At 45.2% G+C, this 23573-nt stretch overlaps 2 protein-coding genes across 2 annotated transcripts; one reads left to right on the top strand and one right to left on the bottom strand.

The window, feature by feature from the left end:
- Positions 1-928: 928 nt before the first annotated feature.
- LOC139530645 (transmembrane protein 151B) lies at positions 929-10355 on the bottom strand. Its single transcript, XM_071327232.1, has 2 exons — positions 9386-10355; positions 929-4163 (listed from the first exon to the last, which is right to left on the bottom strand). Exons 1-2 carry the CDS (start codon positions 9488-9490, stop codon positions 2589-2591), a joined length of 1680 nt encoding a protein of 559 aa, XP_071183333.1. The 5' UTR covers positions 9491-10355; the 3' UTR covers positions 929-2588.
- Positions 10356-10920: 565 nt separating this feature from the next.
- Positions 10921-22722, top strand: LOC139530646 (RNA polymerase II-associated protein 1-like). Its single transcript, XM_071327233.1, has 25 exons — positions 10921-11030; positions 11539-11713; positions 12000-12148; positions 12251-12343; positions 12499-12682; positions 12894-13058; positions 13146-13349; positions 13929-14044; positions 14144-14242; positions 14326-14427; positions 14506-14673; positions 14766-14945; positions 15107-15241; positions 15370-15540; positions 15724-15881; positions 16659-16829; positions 16971-17166; positions 18202-18311; positions 18507-18702; positions 18941-19078; positions 19476-19618; positions 20833-21604; positions 21802-21978; positions 22195-22251; positions 22376-22722. Exons 2-25 carry the CDS (start codon positions 11542-11544, stop codon positions 22523-22525), a joined length of 4206 nt encoding a protein of 1401 aa, XP_071183334.1. The 5' UTR covers positions 10921-11030; positions 11539-11541; the 3' UTR covers positions 22526-22722.
- The last annotated feature ends 851 nt before the right edge of the window (positions 22723-23573 follow it).

The raw sequence follows: 23573 nt of genomic DNA on the forward strand, positions 1-23573 counted from the left end.
AATTGATCATTAGAAAACCCTTTTGCAATTATGTTAGCACAGCTGAAAACTGTTCTCATTAAAGAAGCAATAAAACTGGCCTTCTTTAGACTAGATGCCTCACAAGTCCTCAACTGGCAGCTTCATTAAATAATACTCGCAAAACACCAGTCTCAACATCAACAGTGAAGAGGCGACTCCGGGATGCTGGCCTCTAGGCAGAGTTGCAAAGAAAGAGCCATATCTCAGACTGGCCAATAAAAATAAAAGATTAAGATGGGTTAAAGCATCCCGGAGTCGACTCTTCACTGTTGATGTTGAGACTGGTGTTTTGCGGTTACTATTTAATGAAGCTGCCAGATGAGGACTTGTGAGCCGTCTGTTTCTCAAACTAGACACTCTAATGTACTTGTCCTCTTGCTCAGTTGTGCACAGGGGCCTCCCACTCCTCTTTCTATTCTGGTTAGAGCAAGTTTGCGCTGTTCTGTGAAGGGAGTAGTACACAGCGTTGTACAAGATCTTCAGTTTCTTGGCAATTTCTCGCATGGAATAGCCTTCATTTCTCAGAACAAGAATAGACCGACGAGTTTCAGAAGAAAGTTATTTGTTTCTGGCCATTTTGAGCCTGTAATTGAACCCACAAATGCTGACACTCCAGATACTCAATTAGTCTAAAGAAGGACAGTTTTGTTGCTTCTTTAATCAGAACAACAGTTTACAGCTGTGCTAACATAATTGCAAAGGGGTTTTCTAATGATCAATTAGAGTTTTAAAATTATAAACTTGGATTAGCTAACACAACGTACCATTGGAACACAGGAGTGATGGTTGCAGATATTGGGCCTCTGTACATCTATGTAGATATTCCATAAAATCTGTCGTTTCCAACTACAATAGTCATTTACAACATTAACAACTGTATTTCTGATCAATTTTATGTTGTTTTAATGGACAATTTTTTTTGCTTTTCTTTCGAAAACAAGGACATTTCTAAGTGACCCCAAACTTTTGGACGGTAGTGTACATAGTATGCTACTTTCACTTACTTGACACAGATAAAGTTTGTTCCATTAGAAACATGCAAAAGCAAAGAAAATATAACTTCTCAATATTGTATTAAATGTAGATCAGGCAGTTTGATTTTCTGTGACTTTGGTGTTGTTTTAGGGTGTTTTCACATTTAGTCCTCTTGAAAAGAACCAATCTCAGTCCTCTTTAAAGTGAACTCTAGGGTAAAAAAAAAAAAATACAAAGAACTCAGTTATCTTTGTATTCACATTGCCCTTGCCTTTAAATGAGGACTAAACACTTTTGCCAGTTCACTTCCCCTATTTTGTCGTCCGAGTCGTCTTTGCTTTCACATTGCTAAGACAGATTTTGGTTCCTGTTTTCAACATTCACTCAATGCACTCTGGGTTTTTACAAAGTGCAGGACAAGCCATTCCATCAATGTTATTGGACAGCTAGACACAGCACTTACATTTTGGAAGCTAATATACTGTATTTAATTTAGTTAAAAGATGAGACATAATAATAATAATCAGAAGGTATTAACATGTTCATATTATTGGTAACATAATAAATAGCAGAAGAATAACTGGAGATAAGGCTGTAATTGAAAATTGTACACCCAAGGCTACTGCTCTTTTTGGGTACATAATCAATTCTAGCTCCTATGTTGTGATTCTCACCAAATATGTTGTTGCCTTCTCATACTGTTCAAACCTCACAATCGAATAAACAGCTCTCTCTTAGCCTATAGATCACATATTGCAAACAAATAATCTGAACTAAAAACTCCACACATATTTCGGAATGTCTGTACATCCTTGACAATCGCTAATCAATATCCAAAAACAGCACACATTATTTTCCACAAACCTGCACATCATCTCTTTTGTGGCACCAAAGTGACGGGTGATGTCTTGAGAAATGGTGTTGCAGTGGTCTAGTGTGTGGTGCGTGAATAATGATAAGCGAACCTGGGGAGATTGTGTTCACATTGCCCTACAAAAGGGAATCTCTCGAGATGGTCTCAGTTCACTTCACTTCGGGGACTCTTTTGAGGGTTCTGAGTTCCTTTGGAGAGTTCACACTGCACACAACAAAATTAAGCGAACCGCACTGAGTTCCCAAAAATTGGCTGAAAGGGACCAAGTGTGAAAACACACTCAGAATGTGTCAATGAAGCATTTTGAAATTGGCAATGGTGACTAAACAGGGTAGCAGTAATAAACATGTGGCCCATCAGGACGAAGACAATACAAAATGTCATTTTTTTAAACAGAAAAGGGCAACTTTTCACAATGCCATAATGCCATATGCACCGCACTGAGAGCTGGTCATCGATGAATCAAACATTCAAATCCAGCTCTTTTAGTTTGACTCACAATCATGTCTGCAGCAGGAGATAATACCAATACAGATCCAACATGCACAAGAGACTGAGAACTATGCAGCCTTTATATGAATCTGAGCATACAGCACAGAGCCAGTGAGTAACACAATGTCAGTGCTGTCAACAGAACAGTCTTTATATGCTCTTGGACTCTCAAAACAGCTAATTTGGAATATATTGTTACTGAATCAGTCAAATGTCTCTTGGTCCCTCAGAGTGAGGTCTCCAGGCAGCAGGACCCCCGGCGGACATAATAGCGCCGCACTTCTGTGGTGGAGTCACCACTACCGCAGCCCTCGGGTCGGTGCACAATGAGGACGGGGAAGAAGCGTGCGTCCCGGTAGCTGGGTGGGCTCTCGTTGAGAGCCAGCTGGCTGGAGTAGGAATGGCAACACTGCTCATCCACACAGCAGCGGTCAGTCAGTGTGCTGCTGCGGCTCCTCCACAGGCCTACGGTGCGCCGAGAGCCGTACATCCGGCACAGTGAGAAGTGTGAGGTGTCCAGGGAGAGGCGGGAGTGAAAGGCCTGATGGGAGAAGATGGAGGAACAGCTGGAGCTGGTGGTGGCCCGCCTCTGTCCAACCTCGCCCTGAAGCTGGCAGCAGTGCTCACAGTCCTGCACCAGCGTGCTATAGCTCTGGGCTGGGTGGCTATCTAGCAGGAAGCAGTTAGAGGACCTGGTGTCATCAGCTGTACCAGAGTCCGAAGCCCTCAGGTTCATCAGCATGGCTTCTGAGTAGCTGGGGATCAACTGGTGGTTGGAGCGGATGTGCCACTCCAGCTCAGTGCTGTCCACGGTATCTACCCGAGGGAGACCACTCCTGATGGGAACCTCCTCCTCTGTTGGAGAGGGGCTGCTGTGGCTGTACTCCAGCCCAAAGAGCTTCTCAACATGGTAGTGCACAAAGGCTGTACGGTACTCTATAAGCACCCTCAGGGGCCAGGACAGCATGAGCAGAGCAGTGAACCAGAACGCCACCTGAGAAGTATACCAGGGCAACCGGTCAGGGTCCACGTAGGCTATCAGGTGCTCTTTAAAGTCCACGTTTTTCAGTTGCATCCCTTCCCGAGCCTCCATGTAGTCATCCAAACCCTCAATCTCTGAGAAGAACCTGGCACGTTGGTTGATGTAATTATTTTCTGGTCCGGCCCCAGCGAAACTGAAGCACTTGGTGAAACGAAGTCTTGTCGCCGGGTGGCTCTCCAGTCCACGTAGATGCCGTGAGACGTCCCGCATACCACAGCGACTGTAGTCAAACTCTCCCTCCCTCACGTGTGTGTTGACCCGCTCATGGTAGACCTGGGTGGTGGTGTAGGCATCCCCGTTCCGGTAGCGGGTCACCTGTCTGGTCCTCCGAACAAAATGGTAACTTATGGCCTTCCACCAAACACACGGACGAGCCTGTCGCATCCGCAATACCCGCTCATATACGCTATCCACATCAGCCTTACACTGTAGCTCACTGCAAGCCTGGCAGTGCCAACACTCTACCAGGTAGACGACATAGAGCATGAACAGGAAGGCCAGAGGGATGTACACGTAGCCGTCAGAGCAGGGGCTGTCATGGTAAATCATAGAGCGGCCTCCCAGGCCAACCCCTCTGAGTGAGGAAATGGAGGCTGTCAGGGAGGTGACAGATGAGTCGAAGCTGAGCTTTGTGACTCGGGTGAGCTGGCACCAAGCCACAGTGCCAAGGCAGCTGTACATGAGTAGGGAGAGGAGAAGGCAGCGCCAGTGGGACTCTCGACACATACAGGCACTCAGTGACTGCTTCACAGGCCGCTGCTGCAGGGAAAGAGAGAGGAGTGAAAAGGGAGAGAGCGAGAGAAAAGCTTACATACAATACTCTAACTTTAAAAAGATAGTTGTGGATAACAAATGGCTGCATTTAAATAGCTTTTAGCAGAGTTATTAAAATGAGAACAGTGTTTTGAAGAACTTTCAGAATTCCCTAGGGAATCTCTAATAAAAGTACAACAATTTCTTTATGTTGCCTCTTTCTTTCGATGCGATGCCATGTCTGATCAGTTCTTCTATATTTCTGTGTTTAAGGAGAGCTGGATCACAATGTAGGCTATTTGATTTACCTATACAGGTTGAAAGGTTTTCAACGGGTCAGAAAGCAACAGTGTCACATGAATAATAGATCTACTGTACCATATGAAAGAGAATGGTAAAACATGACGAAAAGTGAGTACACACCAATGAGCCTAAAAAAATGCAGTGCTCCAATATTGCTGTCGGCAAAATGCTAATTAATATAGCAGAGCTGTAACGTGCTGAGCTTTTTGAAACTGCAAGTACAGTAAATGAGGTTGAAGCGATACCATGTACAGTAGCTTGCTTGGATTTCATTTTCCATTGTGCAAAGGATACTTTGCGCAATGGAAACAGCCAGTGGTGGAAAAAGTACCCAATTGTCATACTTGAGTAAAAGTATAGCTACCTTAATAGAAAGTTACTTGAGTAAAAGTGGAAGTCACCCAGTAAAATGCTACTTGAGTAAAAGTCAAAAAGTATTTGGTTCTAAATATACTTAAGTATCAAAAGTATAAATAATTTAAAATGACTCATTCTTGTTTTAAAAATATACGGACAGCCAGGGGCACACCAACACTCAGACATAATTTACAAAAGATGCATTTGTGTTTAGTGAGTCCGCCAGATCAGAGGCAGTAGGGATGACCAGGGATGTTCTCTTGATAAGTGTGTGCATAGGACAATTTTCCTATCCTGTTAAGCATTCAAAATGTAACGAGTACTTTTGGATGTCATGGAAAATGTAGGGAGTAAAAAGTAGATTATTTTCTTTGGAAACAACTGCAAATAACGTTAGGTACAACTCTAACATTCCACCCAAATCCTTCCTCACCACTATGTTACTGCTAACCTTTCAACCATCTTTGCATGGGTTACAGCAAGTAGGCATGCACCATTTCCAACAGGGCATGCATATCCTCAGTCCCCCAGTGACCTCTGCTGCTAAAATGAACATTGACTTTCTATAATTAACTTGACCACAACAGAATCAAAGACACAGGTAATTGGATTACACATTCTTCGTACCCTATACAGTATATCTGCTAAGTGTCAAGTGAAGAGCTCATTGCAGCTACCCCAGTCTGTCCTGGCATCTTCAAAATTGCTCACATTTGCAATTCTGACTGCCAATGAAATGTATCCTCTTCAGCAGAGGCATTGTCCCAGAGGTGCTCTATTTATTTCCAGTACAATAAGTATAGTGTCCCAGACCTAAGTCAACTGGACATAAAACATTTAGGCAGGGTAAATGTACATACTGTATTTGTACTTTGTCCTGTTGTAAGAAGAATAAATGTTTTGACTGTTTCACCATGTTTTCAGCTAATTCAGGTGTTTTCAGGTGTATAACAGCCATTCACCCATGAAGATCAACTGACCACATAGAGGAAGTGTCATGGTCTTTTCACCAATAAGAATTACTGTTGCTTCATGCGAGAAACATTGAATTAACTGATATGTGATAAAGGGAGAGTTCAGTCAGCAATGCTGAGGCTGACAGAAGGGGCTGACTCAGACGGGACATGTAACCAGGCATCGACACAAGTCAAAAGTCAAAAATACCATTGACTTTGGAGCATCCTCATATAGGGCAACACAGCATCATGGGTCAGGACCTCTGGGGAAAAAAACAGCAAATCTCACAATAAAAAATGTATCACCAAAAAAAACAGTAATTTCATGCTCTCTCCTAGAAGTTATATTTCACGGTAGGCTGCACACATCCAATTCCCCAATTTGTGTAATTATAGCCTGACAGACAGGAGGTACAACTCCAGCATTCAGAGTACACATCATTAACTACAGGTTACAAAATCCAGCTTCTCAGAATTACTGTATTGTGCCTCGCATATCCATGCCATTACTAGGCTCTGTCTTCTAGGACATGTATTTCTTAGGAAGATTAAGTTGTTTTCTGTCTTATACATAATAATGTACTTTGAATGCAGAATTATAGTATATTCATGTAGATATAATGGTATGGGTGGACATCATACAGGCCAAATCTTGCTCTTGGCTATTGCACTTCCATCCAATCTGAGAAACTATTAAATGAAATAGTATTTTGCTGGTAAATCAATTGAGATGCCATTATTAGACTCCAGAGAACAGAGGATTTTGTGGTACAGAAATTGCACTCAGTACAGTTTCTTGCATCTGATGAATAGGTTGGAGTGGGGTTTCATCCATCTCATCTCAACTTAAGTTATTCCAAGCAAAGGATTTTGAGGTACATTGATCTAAATATTTTGTCATTTAGAAAAGTTATATACAGAAACATCTCAAGGATGATCAATGGAAACAGGATGGCACTGAGATCAATTTAGAGTCCCATAGCAAAGGGTATGAATACTTATGTAAATAAGGTATGTTTTTTATTTTTAATACATTTGCAACAATTTCTAAAAACCTGTTTTCACTTTGTCATTATGGGGTATTGTGTGTAGATTGCTTAGGAATTTGGTTTATTTGTTTAATTTTCTAATAAAGCTGTAACGTAACAAAATGTTGTTTAACACTTTTTTTGGTTACTACATGATTCCATATGTGTTATTTCATAGTGTTGATGTCTTCACTATTATTCTACAATGTAGAAAATAGTAAAAATAAAGAAAAACTCTGGAATGAGTAGGTGTGTCCAAACTTTTGACTGGTACTGTATATAAATAATCTAATGAAGTTAGAGCTACAAACTTCGTTATACAGTGCATTTGGAAATCATTCATACCGCTTCACTTTTTCCATTTTGTTACGTTACAGACTTTTTCTAAAATGGATTAAATGTAATGTTTTACATATCAATCTACACTCAACACCCCATAATGACAAAGCAAAAACAGCTTTTTAGAATTTTTTGCAAATGCATAAAAAAACAAAACCTTATTTACATAAGTATTCAGACCCTTTGCTATGAGACTCTAAATTGAGCCTAGGTGCATCCTGTTTCCATTGATCATCCTTGAGATGTTTCTACATCTTGATTGTGGTCCACCTGTGGTAAATTCAATTGATTGGACATGATTTGGAAAGGCACACACCTGTCAATATAAGGTTCCACAGTTGACAGTGCATGTCAGAGCAAAAACCAAGCCTTGAGATCGAAGGAATTGTCCGCAGAGCTCCGAGACAGGATTGTGTCGAGGCACAGATCTTGGGAAGGGTACCAAAATAATTCTGCAACATTGAAGGTCCCCAAGAACACAGTGGCCTCCATCATTCTTAAATGGAAGAAGTTTGGAACCACCTAGACTCTTCCTCGAGTTGGCCACTCGGCCAAACTGAGATATCGGGGGAGAAAGGCCTTGGTCACCTCCCTGACCAAGAACCTGATGCTCACTCTGACAGAGCTCCAGAGTTTCTCTGTGGAAATGGGAGAACCTTCCAGAAGGACAACCATCTCTGCAGAACTCCAACAATAAGGCCTTTATGGTAGAGTGGCCAGACGTAAGCCACTCCTCAGTAAAAGGCACATGACAACCCGCTTGGAGTTTGCCAAAAGGCACCTAAAGGACTCTCAGAACATGAGAAACAAGATTCTCTGGTCTGATGAAACCAAGATTGAACTCTTTGGCCTCAATGCCAAGCATCACGTCTGGAGGAAACCTGGCACCATCCCTACGGTGAAGCATGGTAATGACATCATCATGCTGTGGGGATGTTGTTCAGTGGCACGAACTGGGAGACTAGTCTGGATCGAGGGAAAAATGAGGAAAGTGGAGGAAAGTACTGAGAGATCCTTGATGAACACCTGCTCCAGAGCGCTAGAGACCACAGACTGGGGGGGGGGGGGGGGGCGAAGGTTCCCCATCCAACAGGACAACGACCCTAAGCACACAGCCAGGACAATGCAGGAATGGCTGTGGGACAAGTCTCTGAATGTCCTGAGTGGCCCAGCTAGAGCCTGATCGAACATCTCTGGAGAGACCTGAAAATAGCTGTGCAGCGACACTCCCCATCCAACCTGACAGAGTTTGAGAGGATCTGCAGAGAAGAATGGGAGAAAATCTGCAAATACAGGTGTGCAAAGCTTGTAGCGTCATACCGAAGAAGACTCGAGGCTGTAATCACTGCCAAAGGTGCTTCAACAAAGTACTGCGTAATGGGTCTGAATACGTATGTAGAAGTGATATTTAAGTTTTACATTTTTAATACATTTGCAAAAAAATCGAAAAACCTGTTTTTGCTTTGTCATGGTATTGTGTGTAGATTGAGGGAAAAAAATATTTAATCCATTTTAGAATAAGGCTGTAACGTAACAAAATGTGGATAAATTCAAGGGGTATAAATACTTTCTGAATACACTATACCAGTAGGGGAGCCTGAATACAAATAATCCACTTGGTTAGAGAGAAAAATTGTAATTGGTTTTTAATAAACTACTACAAATTTAAGTGGGTATGTTTGCCTCCCCAGTTTCCCCCCCCCTCCCCCATTTTGTTCCATTATTTGATTGAAATAATATACCTAGACTTTAGCTTTTAAGAATCAATTACTAAAACACTCCTACATAAAAAACATATAAATGGATTTGAACACATTCATCTTCAGGGGCCATTTTCCCCATAGAGAGGGGGTTGCCCGATATGGGGGGAAAAGCCCCCAAAAATTCTGCACACTCTTTTCCCTTAAAAAGGTGTTTGCCTAAGGATAGTCATATCTAAATCTGATCAAACTTCTGTCAGAAAATAGACATTTCCCACCCAAGTTACTCATAAATAGCAACGATCAACATGATATAGGTCCACAGGTAGGGCCTATTGATTGTGTGCCTTTTCTTATAAGGCTGCGGGCTGCACTTGTTTGCACCAATGAAAAAGTTGCCTTTCCACCAAATATATACAGTAGGCTAGAAGGCTATCTATCATATACTTTTAATTCATAAAAAATACATCATTATGCGCATTCTCAGGATGATGCTGTCATTACTGTTATGTAATCTACGTTCAACCGCGTATCCTAGCGCTCACCTCCTCCAGTACATCAATGCTGGCCGGTGCATCCTCTCCATCATTGGGGGTGTTGGGCGCTGTGTCTTCCGCAGTGGTATCCGTTTCCAAATCGGGAGAGAACATGCTGCTGTCTGGACATGGCAGAATCAAGTCAAAGCTTCCTGTAGGCTACCCCTTTCTTTTCTGGTCCCCAACAGAGCTTCAGATCATCTGGTCTGGAGCCAAGGCGAATGGGGATCCCGCTTTTAGGAGCTCCAATCTCTTGAACCCGGGGGGCGGGGACGATTTGACCGCAGAGGCTTGCCGATACATTCAGGAGCAGATTAAAAAAAAGATAAATGAAACACCGAAATGCCGCAGGTTGAAGCGCATGCGTGCGCAATAAACAGATATCTAAAATGAATGTCAAAATAGTTGACTGTAGGCTACCTTGCACAGAGAAAGTGATGTCATTCGCTTTTTACAAGCATCATTTTTTCAACAGCTTCCAACGATGTGCGTGTTCAGCATCAGTATCTGTTTCCCAATTAAATAAGAAGATGAGACTGTTCAATCACCACATTACTTTACATGAAGCAGGCAAGGCTTGGAGCAATTCTAGGCACCAGTGTCGACTGCAGCCAGAAAGCCTCGTTCAAAAAAGTGTTATTTTTTCTAAATCCTGCACCCATAGAAAATAAATGTATGACTTCTAATGTAGCCTACGTTGTGACCTAACAAACTGATTCATCCTCATCATTATTCCTACATTCATCATCATATCCATGAAAGTAGCCTATTCCTAGTATTTATAAAAACCTAGCCTGCTACAGGTACACAACTATCCACATCCGCTGTTATCATATGAATAGTTTTTTAAATGTTATTTCCCCAAAAAATGTATACCTAGCCCAAGTTAGACCACAGCCTGTCGTTTCCAATGTGAGCTAATGACTGGGCAGAACAAGCAAGGATGCTAGATACTACTGCACTGTCAGGGCTAGGAACACAAGCATTTCGCTACACCCGCAATAATATCTGCGAAATATGTGTATGTGACCAATAAAATGTGATTTGATTTTGATTTGAAGGAGGTGGGAAGAGACAAGCATGAGATAGCGTTATCCTATTGGCGCGTTCTAATATATATTTGCATATTTCCGTTAGGAACGCCAACTTTGAAGTGCGCATGTGCAACAACTCAATTCGCCACTGAATGCCTTCTAAAGAACGCAATTTTTAAAAACGTTGACAAAGGGAAAAGTTTACAAAACATAGTCCACTCTATTCGTAACAACTGTTTGTTTTGGAAACAGAACTGTATTGAGATCAAATGTTTCTTCGATGAGAAGATTGGTAGAATGTCGGCCAAAATCCATATTCTCCCACTGTCGACCACTGGGCTTCCTCTCATCACCATATTTGGTAGTGAGTAGAAACGTCAACCGATGCTTCATATTTATACATCCAGTGAAAATCTGTCTCATTGTTCTAGCTGTGTTATTACTCTATTCTAATGCATTCATGGTGGAATTTCTAATAACTTTTATTTTGAAGTCGGGTTTGTGGGCGTCACACTTTCACAGGAAGTAACCGCCCCCTTGTTAGTGGATGTTTTTGAGTTTTGCACTCACGTTGTGTACATTTTTCTGTGAATTATAACCCAGAAGATTTCTTACTAAAGGTGAATTCAACAAATACATTGAAATACGTGTAGTTTTTTAATGTTTGGCATTGCAACGGTCCCATATAATAAAGCAGGAAATGCTCCGGCTGTAGCTAGCCAGCAAGCTAACGCCAACTAGCTACTTTGGCTAGCTAGCTGAGCACTTTGCGATCATGAACATGTGATGATAACTATTAGCTAGGTTTTCAAGGCACGATCTCTGTTTATTAGCTGCTGGATCCTTGCCTGTAAATTACAATGTTCTTGAACAGCTAGCTAAGATAGTTAACATTCAAATTGCAGGAGAGGTGTTGCCATGATATGGTGTACCATTAGGTGAGAGACGATGAGAATGTGATTGGTTGAAAGCTTAGTTAAAATGTTATTTTCTGATGTGGTAATAGTATAATATCACAGCCCTGTACCTAAACAAAGTAATACATAGCCATACACCGTATTGTGTGATACCCCACTATGTTTACAGATCGTCAAATCCTTTTGTCTAAGATGTTCCTTTATCTGTAAGGTGATGATACGGCGTCCCAAGCCCACTGACTCGGAGGCTGACCTCCTACAAGAGCAGGAGAGGTTTCTTGCCTCGGGGACCCCATCCACTGTCAATGTGGTCCGACGGCCAGACAAGAGATCAGGAGACTCCAAGGGGGCTCAAGGAGACCAGAGAGATGTGGTCACAATCCAAGGTTCATAGGCTGTGTTTACACAGGCAGCCCATTGCTGAACTTTTTTCCACTAATTGGTCTTTTGACCAATCACATAAGATATTTTTTACATCAGATCTTTTTCAGAGTTGGTCTGATTGGTACATTTTTTTAAATCAGAATTGGGCTGTCTCTGTAAACGCAGCCATAGTAACAGTCTGTCATACGCCTTTTTGTAAGATAGTTGATTGTGTGTAGCGGGGAGCCCAAACACAACTTTAGGTTTTCTGATTGTTAATAACATGATGCTGTGCATCTCTTTCTTCAGATCTTCCAGATGAGCTCCCCACTCTGACTCCTGCACCTCCCAAAAAGTCTCGCCTCAAAGTCGATCGTGTTCGTTTCGAGGATGAGGACCCAGAGGAGAGGTTGGACAGACATGACACGCACATCAGTGCTGTTCTCTCTAAGATCATTGTGAGTGATACTCTCGCCATCTATCTCCTGCTCAGCAGAGCCACACACAGTTCTGTTTGTGTCTCAACAACAACTCCTACACTTTCGCTTCTCTTCCCTTAGGAAAGGGACACTAGCACTACACCAGTGTCCTCACCAGCATTCACAAGCCTTGCTTTTCCTAAAGTATTACACCGGCCTGAGATGGAGAGCATGGTAGGAGCTCAATTGCTCAGTTTTGTTATGAGGATCAATCAGTTACTACAGAATTTACTTCATACTAAATGTGGTACAATTAATCCAGAATGGTGCTTCATAAGTTATGGATAAACACACAAACTATTCCTCTAAACTATGCTATGTTTCACTAGGTTCCAGCTGCTGGTGAAAAGAGGAGCATTTTTGCCCGACAGATTGCAGCACAGAGAATAAAAGAGGGAAATACCCCTTTATACTTTGCACCAGAATCCAGGGGTCAAACATCTGGACCCAAGGTGCTGAACCTCTCTCCAGAGTCCACCATGGAGATGGATCAACCTCCCTCTAGACTTGACAGTAAGTACCAGAGTTCCAGTAATTAATTTCATAAAGTTGAAAAGAATGTATTCCTGGCAGACAATAATTCGTACTTTGATGTCTACTCTGAAGGCACAACTTGGCTTGCACTGAATGGGATGTCCTGTTTGTTTTTGTACTGTCCCACTTGCCAGCCAATACTAAACTGTTCAGTTGGGAAAACTTGCTCATGTCTCTCTTTTTCTTCCAGGATTCAGTGCAATGGTGGGCCCCAGGCTGGTGTCTGGCCAGGGACTTGGTGGGTCAGACAGTACAGTAGAAATGCTGAAGATCCAACAGGAGAACCAGGCCAAACTACAGGCCATGTCTAAGGGCGAAATCCTGGAGGAGCAGAAAAGGCTGCTGGGTCAGCTAGGTAGGCACATGTTGCTATTTGAGGATTGTGTGCTGTGTTTGGTAATGTGAGCCTTTTAAACCTTCAATCATATTGTGTACCTCTCAGATCCCAGACTTGTTGACTTTGTGAGATCTCGTAAGGCACAGGGAGCCCTAGCCTCTGCCCCACAGCCTTCCAACTCCCAGGATGAGAGACGCAGGGAACAGCGTCTACAAGAAACCGTCATGATGCCAGATCAGAATCCTCGGGAGGTAGAGATGGAGAGAGAGGAAGATGAGGACGAACCGACCCCCCAACCGCCAATGAAAGGTAGAAGACATTTTACAAATGTGCTGTAACTCCATTACGAATTAGCGAGAGAGCCTGCCTCTGCACTGTCAGTCCAAGCACACCTGGATGTCTGCCAACTGTTTCCCCTCTCCTTTCAACTAATTGCACAAGTCATTTCGTATTGCAGAAAAAAGACGCCTTGGAGCTCCGTGACTAGAATACCAGGGCTGAACACTGATTTAAATCTGCCTGATTAGAAGGAAGCCGGCCAAATTCAGATTCACTTTGTGTAGTGGAGATCGTGGGGGAAAGCCCAAGACATACTGTATGAACATAGAGGAAGAATGATTGTCCGTTTCTGGACCACAGTGCGTGCCTACAGTATTTTGGATTGTTTTCAGACAGCAATGCCAGCATTACAAGCTTTTATTATCCATTACACTGATAGGAGAGAAATGTACTACTGAGGTGCTAGAGTAACTCTAGATGCATTCGAGTCACCCCAAAACATGGTTTCCATTCAGATCTAGATCATTTTGGATATTTAGCCCATGAAGTGCTTTACAAATAGTGCTAATTATCGTACTAATGATGCATTACCACCATGTATCTCTCCAGAGGAGGACCTGCCAGTCAAGCCTCAGAAGGAGTGGGTGCACATGGACAAGCTGGAGCCAGAGAAGCTGGAATGGATCAGGGACCTGCCTGCCCCCAGACGGAAAGGAACCAAGCAGGTACTAACTACTGTTTACACGGAACACGTTGTCAAGAGATGCGAGGAGCTTGTGTGTTTGTCTCATCTAGTGACTATCACTGTGTCTCTGTGCTGACAGGCCATGCAGGCTCGCTTTGACTTTGCCGGAACCCTGATCCCGCCTACAGAGGACCTGCCCACCCACCTTGGTCTTCACCACCACGGAGAGGAGCCTGAGGTCAGCATAGTGCACGAACACACATCTCCTGGAAGTTTTTCCAGAGAATATGCCTGTTGATGTCTTCTCTCTGTCTTTCTCAGCTGGCTGGTTACTCCCTGCAGGAGCTCTTCCTTCTCTCTCGTAGTCAGGTGATCCAGCAGCGGAGCCTGGCACTCAACACTCTGGCCCACATCCTCACCAAGGTACTGCCTGTCAATCAGTTCGATCACATCAAAAGACAGTTGAATCTGCTTTAACATTGGAGATCGGTGTTCCTGTAGGCGCGGGCTGGCGAGTTTGCAGCCGCTCTCAGGGGCAGTGTGGTGTCCACTCTGCTGGATGCTGGCCTTCTCTTCCTGCTGCGCTTCTCACTGGACGATAATGTGGAGGGAGTGATGTCCGCCGCCGTGCACGCACTCCGAGCCCTCCTGGTGTCCTCAGACGACGAGGTAAAAGACCTTGCACACAGTGCACTTTGTATCATCACCACTAGAGGGTGCCATGGTAAAAAAAATGGATCTTTGTCCCTGTCTTGTTTCAGGATTGTCTGGACAGCACTCTCTCATGGTTCCGTGGGCTGGCCTCTTTTCCTCTACTGCCCACTGCTCAGGAAGAGGAGGATGAGGAAGACGAGGGGCTGCCTGAGGTCATGAGAGAGACGGCTCAAGAGAAGGAAGAGAAGAAGACTGATCATGACGTGGCCAGGAATGATGTCGTTAAGGTGACTAGAGAGCAGACTGATTAATCATCCCAACACTCCATTATCTTTCCACTATCGCTCGCTCTGTGATTCTGCACCTCAATGTCTTTGCACCCTGTGGAGTAGTGCTAGGGATAAATGCATTGTGTAAAGCTATCGGCTGTGTTGTTTCTCTGTCTCAGGGTTTACTGAGGATGAAGCTGCTTCCTAGGCTACGCTACATCCTCGAGGTGATCCGCCCGTCACCCAGGGTGGTCCAGGACATGCTGGGAGTCCTGATCCGAATCGCCAGACACTCCTCCTCTGCAGCCACTCAGGTAACATCAACTACACTGCCCACAATTCCCTCTGGCATATCTCTGCCGCTCTCTGGTTTTATTAGCTATAAGCCTCTTGACATGAGTTAACATTTGTAGTATGACTACTATCTGGACTGTCACTGCAGGTCTTGGACTGCCCTCGTCTGATGGAGACTGTTATGTCAGAGTTCCTGCCCTGCTCCTGGACAGTGCCCGCCTCACCCACGCCCCAGTCTGCATACGGACTGCCCGTGGCCAATGCCATGAAGCTGCTACGCGTCCTGGCCACCACTGGAAGGCACGCCTGTGCCAGGCTGGTAAGTTTGGAGAGAGTTTTCAAACCCAACTGCCAGCTTACCTCATGTAGTAATGCTACGCTTTCTTCTGTTGGGTAACTTCAATGTGATGGAGTGATGCATAAGTGTTTTATGATCTTGATGTGATATATGATCTTGTCTAATAGACTAGTAGAATGAAGTCACCCTGACTGTGTTCCCCAGCTGAACTCTCTAGGTGCGCGGGAGCGTCTGTCTCGTCTGCTTGCCCCAGAGCCCAGCGAGCTGCTGCTGGAGCCAGAGGAGGCCTTGAGGGTCAGCACTGAGGCCTACCGGCTGTGGGCCGTTGCAGCCAGCTACGGACAGGCCTGTAACCTGTACACGTGAGTCACTGGTCTTCAAACGCCCAAACAATCACCTACACTGAGTGTACAAAACATTAGGAACACCTTGCACGCGCTCAGAACAGCCTCAATTCGTCAGGGCGTCGAAAGCGTTCCACGGGGATTCTGGCCCATGTTGACTCCAATGCTTCCCACAGTTGTGTGAAGTTGGGCTGGTTGTCCTTTTGAGTGGTGGACCACTCTTGATACACACAGGAAACTGTTGGAACGTTAAAAAAACAGCAGCGTTGCAGTTCTTGACACACACAAACCGGTGCGCCTGGCAGCTAATACCAGACCCCATTCAAACGTACTGAAATCTTTTGTCTTGCCTATTCACCCTCTGAATGGCACACATACACAATCCATGTCTCAACGCTTAAACATCTTTCTTTGACCTGTCTCCTCCCCTTCATCTACACTAATGGAAGTGGATTTAACAAGTGACATCGATAAAGGATCATAGCTTTCACCTGGTCAGTCTATGTCATGGAAAGAGCAAGGGTTCCTAATGTTTTGTACATTCAGTGTATATCTCTAGGCTCCTGGGGGATGGTGGGGCCGTAATAAGCCATCTGGACACGCTGTGTTAAAAAAATATTATTCCTCCTAATTTCATGTTCAAAGGTATTGCTTAATACCACAGACAACCTAGATCAGATGGGTATAATTGCTTGGTGTTAGATTATACATGGCAGGAAAAGCTGCGTCAAAAACAAGTCTGTCCCTCAGGGTGAATAGTACAGCAGAACATTTTCTTCCCTCTACCATTACCAGGGACCTGTACCCCATCCTGGTGAGAGTGTTGCAGTCTGCCCACCGGTCCTGGCGCCCCTCAGACCCCCTGTTGACCCTGGAGCTCCACAGGCTCCAGGCCCTCCTCACTCTGCTCACACACGTCACACACACCGCTGGCTGCCATCAGGAGCTGCAGGCTGGCCTGGTCAGGTAACACACACTCTGGATCTCTACTACTTCTAACTATGTTCACTTCTGCAGCTTTGACGTGTTTCATGTGACTCCATCATGTGCTGCTTTGTATTGATAGCCATTGGATTCAACAGTGCCAAACCTCTACTTTCACTACAGTTCCCAGGGGGCCGAGTGTCCTCCCCCACCCCCGGTGACGTGGGGTCATGTGACAGGTCTGCAGCCCACAGTGCTGGGGCTGCTGAAGGGCTGTGTGAGAACCCTGGGGGAGCCAGTCCAGAGGGAGAGCACCCTGAGACTGGTGCCGGCCTACCTTGTCTACATGGGGGCCTTCTACTCCCAGCTCTCCATCCAGGTGACTGTATAAAAACTATAGCAGTACTCAACAAGGGAATTAAAAGATCAGACCAGAATTGTTTCTAAATAGTTCTAACTGCCTGTTCTCGTCGTCCTTCATCAGTACAGATTGGAAATAGGCTTCCACTACAGTGCTGTGATAAAATATTTGCCCCCTTTTCGGATGTTCTGTTTTCAGATCTTCAACCAAAACCTAATATTAAAGGGAACCTGAGTGAACAAATAACACAATTACATACTTATTTAATTTATTTACTAAACAAAGTTATGCAATACCCAATTCCCCTTGTGAGAAAGTAATTGCCCCCTTACACTCAATAACCGGTTGTCCCACCTTGAGCTGCAATTACTGCAACCAAACGCTTCCTGTAGTTGTCTATCAGTCTCTCACATCGCTGTGGAGGAATGTTGTCCATCTCTTCCACGCAGAACTGCTGTAACTCAGAGACATTTGTGGGCTTTCAAGCATGAACTGCTCGTTTCAGGTCCTGCCACATCTCAATCGGATTTAGGTCTGGACTTTGACTAGGCCATTCAAAAACGTGAAATGTCTTGCTTTTCAGCCATTCTGACATAGACATGCTTGTTTGTTTAAGATGATTGTCTTGCTGCATGACCCAGCTGTGCTTCAGCACGCGGATGGATGGCCTGACATTCCCCTTTTAGAATTCTCTGATACCGAACAGAAAGGTGCTTCCAGGTGCTTTTTGGCAAACTTTAAGTCTACTTTTTGGACGACGTGGGCCCCCGTTGTCTGTCGAAATCCAAACACTGCATTCCACAGTAAGAACCTCATACCAACGGTCAAAAATACTTTGCTGCCTCAGGACTTGGACGACTTGTCATCATTAAAGAAACGGCTGTGTATCGGGGAATGTCAGGCCATCCATCCATGAGCTGAAGCGAAGCTGGGTCATGCGGCAAGACAATGATCCAAAACACACAAGCAAGTCTACAGCAAAAATAGAGAAAATCATTGGCCAGCTCATTGCTTTTACTCATCGTCTCTAATCTGGTGTGCCAACCCTTTCAGAGCTCGTTCAATCCAGTGGAGTGTCTGCAGGAGCTGGAGATGCTGACCTCAGAGGTTCTTCTCCCTCTGCTGTCCCATGAGGCTGTTCACAGCCTGATTAACAACCTCAAGTGAGTCCCATCTACTTAGAAGCATAGAGCTACATCTGTGGTGATTTACTCCTTTACTGCAGAGCTTAATGGAGGGGATGTTGCTCTTTCTGTGTGGTTGGGCCTTCTCTGTCTAGCCCCTGATCCAGTGCTGTAGGATGATACTCTGGGAGTGTGTAGTCTCTCTGTTGTGATCTATCTGTGTTGTGTTCCCAGGTGTAGTTCGGCAGTATGTAACCCTCAGTCCTGCTGCCCCGACCCTGAGACCATCCCCAGTCTGCCTGGTCTGCACTGCGCCGGGTGGACGTCTGCTGGGGGTCTGCCTGGACCCAACTCCCCCTTCCCCCTCATTACCTCCCTGTGCTACCTCCTGGACACCCTCACCAGCATCCACAGAGGCCTGGTCCGCAAAGTACGTCCTTATGAAGCTGTAGTTACTCTCTAAATGTGACTTTTATCTGTCCGGTGTAAACAACAAGCTTTTAGTGTTGTTCTGCGTGGAACGGAATGAATATCTGTCGCCATCTAGTGGTTGATTCTGAGATGTGTAACAAACAATTCACATTCATGTCTTTGTCTTCTTACCTTACAGTGGGCTAGTGGGCCCAGGACTAATCTCTCTCCTATGTTCTCTCTCTCTCTCTGTTCAGTTCAGCTCCCTCCTTCTCTTTGAGGCTGTGCTAGGATACCTGCGTGGCTGTGGCCAAGCCAAGCCCACCCTGTCTCACTGGGTCCTGCGTCATGAACACCACCTGCTCTACCTGCTGCTGAGGCTGGCCTGTAGACTGGTAGTGTATAGAGCCCAACTTCCATCACTCAGTCTTAGGCTAGTCTGTGTACCAGTCTGTTTAGCTATCATTCCACTCCTGCCATTGGCATTTGACCCGGAGTACAAGGAGTGGAATGTTAGCCAAACAGACTGGTACCCATCTAGTCATTCAGGGTCATGCTGTTTATCATCGCCCAGTAGGCTCATCTTGTGTTGTCATTGAGTCACTTTGTATCTCAGACCAGTGATTCTGTTAAGAGGTGCATATGTACATGTTTATGCGTCTGATGTCTCCGCTTGTTGTCCCTTGACAAGTTCCTCCGTTAAATATTTCACATACAGATAGTTTGCCATGATCATCTTTGTGTGATTTGGACATTTTGGATGAGTTACCGTTTTGTACTCAATGCTTGCAGGTTCCAACTGACCCAGAGGTGGCCAAGCATGCTGCCCTGTTTCACCACGTGTCTCTGGTAATGCTTCCCTGGCTATTACCTGGCAGTGAATACCTGGCCCATGAACTCATGGCCACCATGGTCTTCAACAAAGACTTCATACCGTGAGTCTTTTAGTGATACTGTCTTCATTACTCAGTAGGTCATAGGTTCGAAGCCATTAGACTAGAGGTAGAAGTCTTCCCAGAGGCAATGAAGCTTCTTTTTTTTTATAATTCCTTTTTTCAAACAATATCACATTTCATACAGACATGATATAAGACAAGGTAATGAGGTTTTCTCATTTCCTTTTTGGCAAGTTCTGTTGAAAGCGAATGCTCTCACGAGTGTTGTCTATGGAATTAGGAAGGTTCCCCGGGGCAAATGTACATACATGGTGGCCTCTCCTCACAGCAGGATTGCCAACCCAAAAGGAGCTCTCCTCCAATTAAGTTTCATAAAGCAGAACTTAAACTCTGGAATTCCAATGTAGTGAAATATTTGTTGTGTTGAGGTGCAGGGCCAGAAGATACATTGTTGTTGAAAGAGGAGATGTACTTCAGCCAGGGTGGTTTGCGGTGCATTAACGTATGCCCAAATGTGAAATGTTGGCACAACACAGGGGGGGAAAAATGGTTGATTCATTGCAAATGTATGTAGTTTATGGCAGTGGTGGGCTGCCAGTGGGCATTGTGTACCCTATGCAGTAGAGTGGTTTATGTTTACACAGCATCTGTTCTGCTAAGCACACCATTTTTTTAAATTCTTGAAACAAATTCTGACATTCTGTTTTGTTTTTACATTTCCATCGTCTGGATCTAATTTGTTTCAGGAATAAATGTGAAGCAGGTTTTCAAAAGGTCACGACTAAGGGCTTTGATCTCAAGTCCACATGAAGTGCACTGTTTTTTTCCCCTCAGGATGGGACTTTGGGTTCAAACAGTGTTTGAGCCCAGCTCAAGTATATGATAGAAAATAAATATACCTAATAAATAAATTTAACCCTGGTCTGCTATGCAGATGGACTATTTAGAACACATGGTAATCTCTTTTGTGTTTTGTCGGTGTTGTTGAGTGAGAGGACTATGACTATAAATCCTTTCCAACGGGATATTAAGCTATGTCATGCTAAGCCATCTCGCATTATATCGAGGTTGCACCAAATAGTAGCCTCCGGAGCTATCTCCTGACCTTTTCACTTTAAGTTAGATCACTGCTCTATAGCTGGTATTCCTCTGATGCCACTGCCAACCTGCCTCATTAGTCTTCTTGTAAAGGCCCTATTGTATTTGAACTCAGTGCTGTATAGCTCAACTATTCCATTCTCCCTGTCTTCCAGAGAGGGTCAGATTGGAGGGCCCGAGGCTGCAGAGATGTCTGAGCTGCGGCTCCAGGAGTGCTCCGCCCCTCCCCTCCAGACCCTGGGTCCTCTGCTGAGGGAAGCCTGTGTCCAGCTGCCCTCTGTCCGGGGCTGCTACCTCTCCCACCTGGCCCACATGGAGCCCTCTGTCCTCTCCTCCAGGGACTTCCACTTGGGCAGAACGCCCTGGCTCAACACCCAGCTCCTCCCAGAACTTTCTGGACCCTCCCTCCCCTCCGATTGGCCCTTCCTGCCACTCGTCAGCCTGTACGAGCAGGCGGGTGCACCGGACGGAGGGGGCCTGCAGGTGGAGTCGCTCCCTGCGGGGGCAGTGCAGTCGGTCACACACTGCCTGCAGTGGCTGCTGCTGCTGGAGGTCTGGAGGGAGGATGCCCTCAGGGTGGTGCTACCTGTAGCCAAACTGGCCCGTCTGGCTTGTATCTTCCTGTGCTCCAGTGATCTTTTCATGGAGAGGCCTGTCCAGAGGCTAACCTGGGCTCTCTTCAGGCTGCTCACCAGGCCATCTCAGCTGGAGGCTCTGGACCTCAACTCCCCTCCTACAGGCCTGGCCTCCTTCAATGACCTCTATTCTGCCCTGGTGGGACAGTTTGAGGCGGTGTCATTCGGGGACACCCTGTTTGGCTGCGTCATCCTCCTGCCTCTGCAGAGGCGCTTCAGTGCCACCATGAGGCTGACTCTGTTTGGGGAGCACGTGGGCCTGCTGCGCTCCCTAGGGGTAACACTGGAACAGGTGAGAGGGAGGCTGGTTAACACACTGGATTGAATGTTGCGGTAGAGAGCACAGGGTACATTATTGTGTAGACAGCCAGTAGATGGAGGTCTTGGGGCTCTTGTCACTTGCTGCAATGTTGTGCCATTTGACAATGTGTCTAAAACATGTGACATAAAGAGAGGCTAAATGAGCCGCTCTCTCTGTGTTCCTCCTAGCTGGCCGTCCCTATGGAGAGGTTCACGTCACCCCCGGAGGACTCTCTCCCTCTGCTGCGCCTCTACTTCCGGGCGCTGGTGACAGGGACACTGAGGCTGTGCTGGTGTCCTGTGCTCTACGTGGTGGCTCTGTCCCACCTTAACACCTTCATCTTCTCCCAGGACGCAGCGTCACAGGTACAGAGCACGTCACAGGCCCAGGCTGTGGGTCAGTGTTGTTGAGCGACACGGATGACAACTGGGTGGCATTGCAGTTCATAGAAAGGTCCCACTGCTCTTCGGGGTTATGCAATTTCAGGGTGATTTGGAATGGATCTGTACTTTGAATAGGAACACTTTTGTAGTCTTCTTTTGTGCGCCCCCTCTGAAAGGCTTTTGTCTCCCCCTCTCCAGCAGGTGGAAACAGCCCGTCGCAGCCTCCTGAGGAAGACTCACTACCTGACTGATGAGGTACACACTCACTCACCTTCCCCCGGGGTCTTCCATCTCTCCACTGCTCCGTACTCCTTCCCCACAGCCTTCTTATCCTCCTGCCATTCCTCCTCTCCCCTAACATCTGTCCTATCCTATCTAGGTGTTGAGGAGCCACCTGCTGCTGTTTAGGCTGCCCCAGAAAGACGCTGAGCTGGGCTTCAACACTTACGACCAGCTGCCTCCCATCCGGCAACGCAGGCTGGAGAGTGTTCTGGGGACCCAGGGGATGAGCGATAGCAAGGGGGAATGAGGACAGAGAGGAAGGGGGGACAGATCGTGGCTCTCATTTGGAGCGCCGTGGTCATGCCAAGGGTACCAGGTCCAAGAGGGCTTTACTGGAAACAGTGCATAAGGATAAAGAGAATGATGTAAAGGTGCCTGGAATTCTTTGTCAAAACTGCGACTGTATTTTGAATAAAGATGCTTTTGTATGTATATGTAACTTCAGCACTGTTAGAGAAGTTAATTTGTCTTTTATTACATTTAAGTCATTTAGCAGACGCTCTTATCCAGAGCGACTTACAGGCGCAATTTGAGTTAAGCGCTTTGGTCAAGGGCACATCGGCAGATTTTTCACCTAGTTGGCTCGGGGATTTGAACCAGTGGCCCCACTGCTCTCAACCACTAGGCTACCTGCGGCATAGCTTTGGGACACAACATCGGGAGTCTGTGTATTGGTTGGACTCCCTGAGTTGTGAATCGTTCTGGTGGGTCGTGACCGAGAATAACCCTACCACAATATAGGCGACTACATCAACAACAACAAAAATCCTGCCAACGAAGGCATTTGTATAATCTCTATGAACTCTACTTACCAGACATAAAGTGAAATGACCCTTGCTATCAAATAAACGTCTCAATCCAATTTTTGTCCGAACCACACCATATACTCGTGAAGTGCGTGGTCTAATGGCAGCTTGGTGTCTAACTCAAGGAATATGGTGCTGTTCAGACAAAAGTTGGATTCAGATGTTTTTTTAATACCGAGGGACACATTTCACTTTACAAATACAGTTCCTTGAGATTATACATATGCCTTTGTCGACAGAACTTTTTCTTGATGAAGCCGGTAATATTGTGGTAGCGCAAGTTTGGGTAGGTTACTTTCAAAATGTAATCCGTTACAGTTACTAGTTACCTGTCCAAAATTCTAATCAGTGATGTATCTTTTGGATTACCCCAAACTCAGTAACGTAATCTGATTACATTCAGTTACTTTTAGATTACTTTTCCCTTAAGAGGCATTAGAAGAAGACAAACATGTATGTTACCAATTGAATGACATCTATTGCAGGATA

Source organism: Salvelinus alpinus, chromosome 9 (assembly GCF_045679555.1).
Source record: "Salvelinus alpinus chromosome 9, SLU_Salpinus.1, whole genome shotgun sequence".
Classification (NCBI taxonomy): Eukaryota; Metazoa; Chordata; class Actinopteri; order Salmoniformes; family Salmonidae; genus Salvelinus; species Salvelinus alpinus.